This window comes from Scleropages formosus, chromosome 1 (assembly GCF_900964775.1).
Source record: "Scleropages formosus chromosome 1, fSclFor1.1, whole genome shotgun sequence".
Taxonomy (NCBI): Eukaryota; Metazoa; Chordata; class Actinopteri; order Osteoglossiformes; family Osteoglossidae; genus Scleropages; species Scleropages formosus.
This window is the reverse complement of record NC_041806.1, coordinates 54,024,614-54,035,464: the sequence shown is the minus strand read 5'-3', so window position 1 is coordinate 54,035,464 and position 10,851 is coordinate 54,024,614. Positions and strand designations below refer to the sequence as shown.

General features: G+C 45.3%; 2 protein-coding genes across 3 annotated transcripts; one reads left to right on the top strand and one right to left on the bottom strand.

Moving 5' to 3' along the window:
- Window positions 1–1,390: 1,390 nt before the first annotated feature.
- Window positions 1,391–7,071, bottom strand: nelfa (negative elongation factor complex member A). The gene is made up of 11 exons (XM_029247310.1): window positions 6,780–7,071; window positions 5,755–5,926; window positions 5,473–5,634; window positions 5,010–5,099; window positions 4,479–4,606; window positions 3,961–4,030; window positions 3,555–3,643; window positions 3,333–3,444; window positions 2,934–3,235; window positions 2,574–2,673; window positions 1,391–2,174 (listed from the first exon to the last, which is right to left on the bottom strand). Exons 1-11 carry the CDS (start codon window positions 6,987–6,989, stop codon window positions 1,990–1,992), a joined length of 1,620 nt encoding a protein of 539 aa, XP_029103143.1. The 5' UTR covers window positions 6,990–7,071; the 3' UTR covers window positions 1,391–1,989.
- Window positions 7,072–7,739: 668 nt separating this feature from the next.
- Window positions 7,740–10,278, top strand: nicol1 (NELL2 interacting cell ontogeny regulator 1). Of its 2 annotated transcripts, none has more exons than XM_018749647.2 (4): window positions 7,740–7,835; window positions 8,199–8,380; window positions 8,623–8,711; window positions 9,142–10,278. In XM_018749647.2, exons 2-4 carry the CDS (start codon window positions 8,224–8,226, stop codon window positions 9,211–9,213), a joined length of 318 nt encoding a protein of 105 aa, XP_018605163.1. In that variant the 5' UTR covers window positions 7,740–7,835; window positions 8,199–8,223; the 3' UTR covers window positions 9,214–10,278. The 2 variants fall into 2 exon arrangements, with proteins under 2 accessions (XP_018605163.1, XP_018605164.1); XM_018749648.1 differs by having other exon boundaries at window positions 9,078–9,159.
- Window positions 10,279–10,851: the final 573 nt, after the last annotated feature.

Below are 10,851 nucleotides of genomic sequence, written 5' to 3'. Positions count from 1 at the left end.
TACTGTTACAAAGATTGATGCTTTAAGTATTACTAAAAAAAATGTTAAACCATCAGTCTGCCCATAAATTACCATAGCACCAAACAATGTAAAAGATTAAGAATAAATAGGATTTTGCTTGTAATTGGAGAAGTTTGACTGCTTTTTTTTTTTTTTTTTTTTCTTTTTTGCATTCACCAGACATGCAAAGAATCAAGGTATTTGTAAGCTGAAAGAGTGAATACAACCAGGTTCAATAACCACATTATTTTGACCTTACATTATTGCACTGTGGCTTTCTTCCTCAAGTACACATAGGATTTGGAAATAGGTACAAAACAATTCTTATATCTAGTGAGGAACATCATTCTCTGAAAGGTCCAGGGCAAAAGTAAAGCAGCTGAGTTTCATATTTAAAAGAATGATTAAAACAAATAAGGAGGGAGATGTTGCTGCTTCTCTAGGACAAATGCTGGAATCTGGAACAGGAAAGTGCCAGAGCCATGCTTGGGACAACATCAGACTCCCAAGTCCTCTAGTGTGTTCCATTCAGAGCGAAAGCTAAACCAAATGCACTTATCTACCATGAAACGGCGACTCGGCGCATGCACGGCCTCAGGGTGCCCTGCTTGGGCATGTTGCTGCACAACACAAAAACACAGCAGATGCAGATCTTCTGAATGGCCACAGAGAAGCTTCATGTAGAGCAAGACAGCAATGAGAGCGGAAGCAATGGGCAGCTTTCTAGAGCCTGCTAATGTATGGCAACTGAAGAAACAAAAATGTACATGAGCTGTAGAGCTCTTTGCACTTGTTTTGGTCACAGTAGATAAGCTGAGGAATTCATGAAGAGTCCATCTATCAATACTAATGCATCGAGCTGAGTTCCTAGTTCCTTTCTGAACAAACATCTGTACTTAGTTTCTCTGAGAACAGCACAGCACCAGCCACAGTTAGCCTTAACAAAGCAACAAACACTTGACGTCTGCAACCTGGGCTGAATGCAAAAGGAAAAGAAAGGAGAACTACAAAGATGCGAAAACAAGACGCACATCAGGTGTTAAGAAGCTAAGAGAAAAGTTCTGCAGAAAAGCAGCAGTAGCACTTCCTGTGATATGGAGTGGACATCCTCCCCCACACCCTTTCCTGAGTCACACGTGTTGATCTTAAACATCACGTGATAAGTGACAAAACATAAGAACTCTTGCAAACAGATTCTCCTTTGCACTGCTCTACTGCCTGTTTTCCTATCATCATCTTTCACCTAAAAATACTACCGGTATGATGTCTGGAAGAACACTGGAACCAGCTCCTCGAGATCGCTTTGACTATGTGAACCAAAACATGGAGCAAAACCTGATGTACTGAAGAATCAGCACTATCAAGCATTAGGATCAGGACGTATTGTGGTTTATTTATTTCCTTAAGGTTGGGGGGGGGGGGAGACACCTTCCACCAGACTGCCTGAAAAAGAATTAAGGGAAACAGCCATCCTGTCACATTTCTTCTATGTGTTTCTAATTGAGGGAAGCTGTACACATTATTAGTCTGGAACAGTGTTAAAAGAAATGCAAGTTTTTGGACAATGCGACAGCCAATCTGCAAACTACCACTCTCTGATGTCGATCAGAACGACACTTCAACTGGCAAGAAAAGACAGTCCACTCCCGAGGACTCTGGAATCCAAAGGGATTTCAATGGGCTTTAAAAACAAAAAGAAACATGTGACAAAAACAAGTCGTACAGAGTCCCTGTCAACTGGCAGTGGAGGGAAAGGGAGAGGAGTGGTCTTGGCCTCTGGGAGATTTCTGCTTTATCGTCTTTGACCCAGCGCTGCCCAATATCCTTGTACTGCACAGCCCACCTCCTTCCATCCACAGGCTGTATCCTGACCCCAACCCTAAAGATCAACATTACAAGATGGATTTGGCCCAGAAGTTAATAATTTGCCTTTTTTAGTCAAGGTCCGTACAAGCCATCTCCCCCAGGTCCCCCACTCTTTCGTTCTTCTCAGGAAACGTTAGTGATTGGCTTGTACTTCTTCAGACGGGTCCACTGGCCCGTGGAGTAGTTCATTTCAAACACGGTGTCCACCAGCATTGTTGTGCTGCCTGTGCCATCTGCCTTGGGAAGTACCTCTGTGTGCTCACTCAACTTGATCTGGATGATATCACCCTGCTCCGGACATGGGTTCTCTGTAAAAGGAGGGGAACACAGACCCAGTGTGAGCCGGAAGCAGGGGAGGACTGAACAATCAGACAAAAGTACTGCTTGGGTAAATTAATTTTAAATAAGCAAGCAATCGATCCACACAGGGACCACCAGTTCATTCAACTTCCAATCTAAACAGCCCAACAATTCGAAGTTCAAATGAAAACACTGAGCGCATCTATGCTCCTCAAACACTGGAATTCCCACAGCTGAGTAAGATACAGAATCAAGGAAAAGACCTTATGAACAAACCATGGAAGATATATTTGCCAGAAGCTAGAGGTCTTCTGGGAGAGAAAGGGGGAAAGAAAAAAAAAAAAAAAAAAAAAAAAAAAAGTACATTGGGGAGGAAGGAAAGGAAACGTATTTGCTGACAACTGTACCTCGGGACCCAGCCATGAACCCCAGGATAAGGGCCTTCTCTGGTCGGGTAACCTTGTTTGCTGTCTTGAACATTTCTTGTGCGGCATACATCTGTTCTCTCTGGGGAGGAAATGCAGTCGAAATGACCGTTAAAAGAATTTACATGTGGCTGTACAGAGATTAATTCTCTTCCACCCTTAACAAGTCTTTACAGCAGGGCACAGAGATTAATGCTCATTGTAAATAAAGCGTAATAGAGAAAACATCTATGGTGGGAAAAGGAAAAGAAAAAAAAAAAACACAATGCACTAAAATAACACAGCGAGTATACACATCATTCTTTTACTGATGTCACCAATGGTGAGCTAATCAAAACTCACCGTAAGTGAAAGATTCTTTTTGGGTTGTGGCTGCTGTGGCACAACTGTGGGTGTGGCCTGGGGGGCTGGAGGTTGCGCAGGTGACTCCTGTTGCGTTGCCGTGGCAGCAGCAGGTGGCGCGTTGTTGGCTGGGGTGCTGGTAGGTGTGGTGGGTGAGGTGGGGGCTGTGGGGCTGGTGTTACTGCTGTTGTACATGGGTGTCCTCTGCTTGAACTGGGGTGGTAGCACCGTACTGGGAGCTGCCGTCTCATCCGGCTGCCTACTGGACTGCAGAGCCTCACGCCCAGAGCCTGCTGAATTTGCTGAGTAAGAAGAGGAAGGTTAGGAGGCAGACAGCCACAGAAAAACAGCATCCATAGCTGTGATATGGGCACGGACTCATGTGGTTAGGTAGCTAACCTGGCTGTGTCTCTGAACTGGGAATGTATGAGGATGAAGGGACCATGCTGGGCGTTGCAGGAAGGTAACTTGTAGATGGTAGTGTACTCTCGTTGTTTAACGCCCCAAGTTTCTGGGGAGGCACACAGACAAAACCAAAGGAAACTGTGACAGACTGAACACACAATTATTTGCTTAAATATGTGCATGTACGTGCATTTGCAGACAACAGGGCTGGAGTACCTGTGTGGACACCAAACCAGCAGCGTAGTCGGGTGTTGCGTTCTCCACCACCGCTTCTTCTTTGGTACCCTTTTCCCCCACCTCAGTGTCTAGGTCAGCAATGCAACATGGATACACAGGTCATGTAAGCCTTAAAGGACACCACCTCCCACAAACTAAGCACTGCAAACCTCTCAAGATCTGGGAATTTGACACTGTCAATAGCATAAGAATTGTTCTGACCTAATTCCCCTGCTCTGAGAAAACCACAAGTGCAAAGAGTGCACAAAGCTCAGAGAGAATAGATAACAGACAGACAAGAAATGTCTCTAACAGCAGGCAGCTCCACCTCCACTAGATTATTTTTAAGTTATCGATTAGAAAAGCAAGTAATGCTTGGCTCAGAGACCATGGGAACAATGTTTACCCAATGTTTTTCTCCTTCGCTTAGCCTCTCTCCCAGCACCCACCATGTCGAGCTCAGAGATGTCCAACAACTGCAACACAGAACAAGTCGTTAGCAGCACTGTTTCAGACCCAGATCTCTCAGCTCTAGTAAACACTGTAGTGGCCACCTGACCCCCCCCAGCACTAAGCTAACTTCCAACATGCATGGCTCTTGAACAGCAAGTCCTTGACAAGTGGCTTCACCTTAATGCACTATGCAACTGGGTTATGATATTTAATCAACAATGTCCCTGTCAACAGACTATAATTCAAGGTTGATACTGTGTTATCTGATGCACAGTATTTCACCTTATATTGGCTTCACAGAATGGTCACCCTACACACTTGTAAACACGTATTTCACAAACCCAACAAGGTAAAGCTATCTTGAATTAGGGCACTGGTTAAATAAATATTAATTTTGGATCATTCAGATTCTCTGTCTTAAATCCAACGGATCTTACGCGTGCAGCCTGATGTCCGAAACAGTCTGATTACCTTGACCCCACGCTCCTTACGCATGGGTGTCCGCACCGGAGCGATGGGTGTCCGATTACTGGGGGGGCTGAACATGCTGGGGGTGGTGGGGCTTCGAAATGGGGCCTTCGGGATGCCCTTAAGGGGAGCTGCAATAAGGTACAACATAAGCACTCTGCCAAGGATTGTTTAAGGGGGGGATGGACATACATTTCAACAAGAACAGAGAGACATACAGTACTTGTGCCCCATCTGTTAATCCAACACATGTGACTTACATGGTTGTTGCTGAAAAGTATTCATTCATTTAGTATGTTTATATTTATAGTATTTATTATTATAAGTTTTTTTTTTTTTATAAACTTTTTGCTTTTTTGTTTGTGCAGATAGCTTTGTGTTTTTAAGTGGTACCTTGGTCCTGGGGAAACGTTGTTTCATTTCACTGCATACTGTACCAGCTGTACGTGGTTGAAATGAAAATAAAGGCACTTGGACGTTGAGAAGAACCGAGCAAACATTGTCAGCACTATGTGCACATGGAGCAGAACCCACTTGTTGTGTCGATCTTCTTCACCAATCCCCGACCTTTGGCATGGAAAGGCACTCCTGCGGTCTTCTTCAGTTGCTGCGCTGTCTCTGTGGCTGTGGAGCAAGACAAGAGATATTGGCTGCTGGGGTGCCAGTTAGTAACAACTTACCCACAGTGTTCGAGAGAGCGGTTTAATCGCTCCACAAAAGAAACATCACATATTACGACTATTTTAAGGAAAACAATTACCTCAAAAGAAAGCTACAAAAAATAAACATTTTTTTTTTACTATTAAAAAGCCAGTGCATAAAATATGACAATGTTAAAATAACTGCAAAAAGCAGCATAAACAATTCATGTGTGAAGTAACAGCTTTCACTACAGATAAGAGTGTAATTAACAAAAACAGAGGAAAGGACGTACAAAGGATAGAGAAAGGAAGAACTGCCACAGGCAGAAAGACCACACAGACACAGGAGAAATTACATTTCTGCAGCAGCTCTGCCCTTAGGGTGGCACTTTTGGGCTTTCTCTTGAGCTGGAAATGCTTGACTGGAGGCGTGAGTGGGCCCACCAGGGTAGTCAGGGCGTTCTTGTTCAGATACTGACACTCCAGCGGCAGCATGGCTGAGGCCTCGCACTCATTGACTGGATGCAGGACGGAGGGGATGAAAAAGCCACATGAGTACGGTCACGGTCACAGTCACGGTCACCTGGCTGCACTGAGCACCCTTTGGGCCTTTCCCCTCTTCTTCCTCTTCTTCTTACCTTTCTCCCTCAACTCGCCCAAGATGTCCTGAACATTAGGGTTCTGCTCCTCGAGGTCTAGATTGAGGGAGCCCGTTTCAGGAAAGGTCTTGAGGATGTCGGCCACCATGAGGACCCAGGGCTCAGAGTCCAGCGTGGCCAGCTGGATGATCTCAGAGAGAGCATCCTTCATCTACGGAAGGAAAGGGAAGGGAAGGCACACAACACAGAGCTCACTGCAACGTAAGGAAGCAACACGAAGAAGGGGAGAAGTCAGAAGAGCACAGACCTGCTGTGTGTTTCTCCCCCGGCGTCTGAACTTTTCCACCGCGAGACAAGAGTTTCATACAGAATTTTACATTTCAGCAAGTTTCCACATCTACTTACTTCTTTCCTCAGCCTCAGGGCATGTTCACAACACATAACTCCGAGACAAGTATTCAGCTTGAAGAAGTGACGAATAAAAAATCTCAAGTCAAGTGGTGTTAAAAGTTAGGGTGAAACGAGTGGATTAATAAAACCGGTATCATCATCACGAACGTGATTCACGGCTCGGGTGGCCGAAGCAGCTCGCGGCGACGGAGCGCTCGAGCCGCGAGCAGAGCGTGCGTTTCCTCGCGGTAGTCCGTTCTGCACGTGAGCTTCATTCAGTTTGGCGCGAGCGCACGATGGATGATCCAGCGTGACAGTTTAAGCGGAACGCAGTCGCGCCTACCGCCCGCATGCTCAAACTTACCGTGCTGTGCTGTGCAGCAGAGAGCTCACTTGCAGGACACGAGTGTGAAAAAGCAAAAAAAGGCGCGTTAGTGTAACACACAGCGATCATTCATTTTCACCTTTCTGACAACGAACAAACAGAGACACACAGAGCTCAGCTTTGATAATAACTCTAGTCCAGTCTGTCTAGTAGACTGACACTTGGCGGGCGGGCGGCCGGCTGGGTGTGCGGGTGTGCGTTTCACGTGCTACCGAACCGAGGGCACGTGAAAGCAGTGCGCGGACGGAGCGACGGACTCAGCGTAGCAGACTGCTGCAGAGAGACCCACCTCATCCACAGTCCGCCGCGGGAGGTGCAGCATCCCAAGCAAGAGCTTCAGTTTCACCGGGGGCGATAGACTCGAAAAACACAAGCGTATATTGTCGATGACTGACACGGTGAGCAGCGAAGCGATGCTAGAAGGTGCCCACAACTCATCCGTCGATCCTAGTTTATTATGCAGCCAAAGGCCGGTGTCACTGTCCCTCATCGACGCCATCTTGGAAAAAGTGAAACGCGTTCGGGCATTTTAAGGGGCCTGCCGCGCGCTCAGCAGTCAGGACCCCACCATTTTCCGGCCTGCGCCGTGCCGTACGGCGACATGGAGCTTCACGCACAGCCATTCCGTATGGTAACATGGAGGTTCCCATCGCGCCTTGACGTACGGCAAGATGGCGCTTCGCATGCAGTTAATTACGTCAACAATCGTAAACATATCATGATTACCCAAAGATTACACAGTAGCGTAATCTATTTGTATTAACACGACATACAGTTCACTGACCACGAAGTATGCATATATATTATATAGTGTGCGAGTGACACAGAAAGAGTGTGTTTCACGGATGGATCATGAGTGACCCCAGCAGACAGTCACAGTGTATCTACTAGCAGAGCAAGCCACCAGAGGTGTGTGGGCTAGTAACACATATTATCCATTGTAAGTCGCTTTGGAGAAAAGCGTCTGCTAAGTGAATAAATGTAAATGTAAATATATATACACTATCTATGCAGTTTCTGTGGCCGCTACTCGATCAGTGTGACTTGACTTAGAATTTGAATAATCATCTTTTAGGAGCTTATTCTGCGTGAATACAATAATTTCACTCCAGATACATGACGTATATCATTTCACATATTGATATAATTGGCGGCCCATCGTGTATTCATTGTACCGTTTATTAACATTAAAATTAGTCGACCATCCAATCCATGTACGTAGTAGTGTACGGAAGCCCGTGTGGGACCATCGGAGAGGACGTGTGCGGACGCTCCGCTCGAGCCGCAGGAGGCAGGAGCCGCGACAGCGACGTTAGCTTTGTTCAGCATCAGACAGAGGCGACTGGTAAAAATGACTTTCTGTCTTCTTACGTTCTTTTGTCGCATATAAAAGCCGAAGGTATTTTAGCAGGTGCCGAAAACGGTAGGTGTAGGAGTGTCGTGGGAACTGAGCTGAGTTCAGGCAGTCCGTGTTTCTCTCCCTTTCTTTGTGCTGCTTTCCACACGGGCGCGTGCAGTGAGTGAGTGTGGCGGTGCTGATGATGGGAGGAATTAAACCCGACGCGTTGAGCTGCATCTCACTGGAGCTCGAAGGACCTTACGGCGCGTTCCATGAATCGACCTACACCACCACTGCCATTTATTTAGCACCCTTCTTCATATAATAAACAGTCCCTGTGTGTGCGTGTGCGTGTGCGTGTGCCCACAGACAGCACTGCGGCGGCTCTCTCGGCATGATGTGGCCCGGAGCCTTCAACTTGTTCTCGCGCTCGGCGCGCAACCCTGCGCTTCCCCCGATGCTGCTGATGCTGCTGATGCTCTTGGTCCAGCTGCTGTGTGTGAGGAGTGCAGAGGCCACCCAGGAACCAGGAACCGTCATCCCAGCCGAAAGTGAGCATCTGTGGCCTTCGTAAATTTTACGTGCAGCTGCAGGGATCCATTTCACATGTGGGCGCCTCTCTCGTCTCTGCCATTCCTTGTGCGTTCATTCCACAAATGGTTTAATTTAGAGAAGCCTATATATATAATAATACGTTCCAAAATTATGCAAACCACCGTAAGCTGGCAGCACTAGTACCCCGATGTGCAGTTCTAACAGCTCGCTGCTCTCACTCCTTACATGGCGTCCCCAGGTAGACCCTGTGTCGACTGCCACGCCTTTGAATTTATGCAGAGGGCACTGCAGGACCTCAAGAAGACTGCCTTTAACCTTGACTCAAGGGTAGGTGCTCCTCTGATGCAGTGGTCACGATCACACAGAAACTCTGAGGTTTGCGGTAAAAAAAAAGAGTTATTGTGGCAGCAGTTGTGATTTTCTCAGTTCGGTGAGAGTGCAGCAGAAACGCCGATTGACTCTGAGAAAAACGTGATATTGTGCAGAAAAGGTGCACTTTGTTTTGCTCTGCATCACATTTTTACCTTATCGCCATTAAACCTGCCACTTATACCATATCCTCAGAAACACGACTGGACTTGATTGACCTTCATACAGACTGCTCGTTGAAATTAGACTCTCTTTTCAGCACTTCTGGAGGACTTTGTTCTACCTGAATACCTTTCTCTTTTCTCCACTCATTGTGCTCCTCAGGCCTGGAGGTGATAGTGAGTGACGGACGTGCCTTGCGTCCTCTTCCTCTTCCTGTGTGTTGCAGACAGAGAGCCTGGTGCTGAGGGCTGAGAGGAGGGCCCTCTGTGACTGCATGCCCACGAACACACTGAGCTGAAGGGATGCATCACACCTGCTCTGCTGACCCCCGTCCCCCAACCCTGCTGACCTCTGCACCTGTCCCAATAATAGCGCTACCCTCCCCAGCCCCCTCTCCATTATGAACAACACAGCTAGATTGGCGCTCCCAAGGGTGTGCGTCCTTCCACGACTCGCCTTGTTGCAGAAACCCATGGATCCCCGTTAGCAGCGATCCTTCCCTGCCGCATGCACATTCACACAAATTAGTTTTCGTCTTAGGTTTGTTACTATGTCTCGTAGTCTTCAGTGTAGGCTTCCCTACACCATTCTCTAAGAACTTTAAGAGAGTAGCTCACTAGCAGATAACACACGTTAAGTATGTTAATTATACAGCACATAAGATATGTTTGCATAGCAGGAAGGATTTCAGATCTTTAAAATATATTGATATTTTTGATCAGAGTACTTGAAGAAATCATGGTAAGAAAAGCAGTGCTAACGTAGAATTAACTTGTTTGTGTGGATAATATTTTTAGGGGAAATTAAGTCTCGAAAAATGTTTAGTATGACATTTCGGCATATGATAAAGTAGCGAAGCTAGTTTGTGATGTAAGCTGTGACTTAATTTGTAACTGAAATTTTATTTTTAAAGACAGTAATATTGCATGAGAGGATCATTTTTAAATAGAAAGTACTTAATGTTGTTTAGCAAAAGTAATTTTTTGTTGGAAATGCGTGTTTCGTAAGCATCTGGGAGAAAGGAGGTCAGTCTATCTGCTGTTACAGTTCCAGTTTTGGATACATCATGGCTCCAGTCATCCTGAGGGAGTCCTTACATTAACAAGTTCTTAGAATGACAGCTGGACAAGTGTTGATCCCAAACTCACTGTTCATGTTTGAACAGCAAGGCAAGGAAGGGGTTGTATACATAGCTATTAAATAAAAAAATTTTAAACACCGATACTGTTTTCTCAGTGGTTTACACTTTGTGCACTTTGCTGGATTTCTCAGTCAGCATTGTTAGTATATCTTGTGGGGTCACCATTATTAAAACATTTTAATTGATATGGCTGATTATTTTGCTGGGTTTCCCAGTTTGGTTTAAGTTTAGTATGTTCAGCCTTGTATTTGTTATTCTATGAGCTATACTCATTAAGTAGCAAGTAAGTGTTTACTGCCTAGATTCCTATTTGTAACATTTCTGTGTTTATGCATTGAGAATTTTATGATTTTTCTCTATATATAATTTATTTAGGCTTCTGTGTTACATGTGTCATGATGCATTAATGCATCTCCAAGTACTGAAAGGTGGTATCAATTTGTGCTTTCCAATAATAATTTCTGCACACTTTCACAGGTGTAATGTAAAGAAGCTCAGTGTTGTAACACATAAATCACTTTTAAGCATCTTTAAGTGTCTTTTCTCTCAAAAGCCGCACCTTTCTAATTTTTCAGAGGATCCAGTACAGGATAGAGATTTTCTTAACTTTTATAGTTCACAGATTTTTGAGCCATGTTTACAGTTAGACAAATGATCAAATAAGTGTAAATATGCATGACAGACTGTTGACCCAACTAGCAGTAATTAAAATAAACAACACAGTAATGTAGAAGGTACTTTACTGTGTGCTCTCTGGTGACAACTGGGGAATTTTCTTGGTTTTTGCTTGTGTAA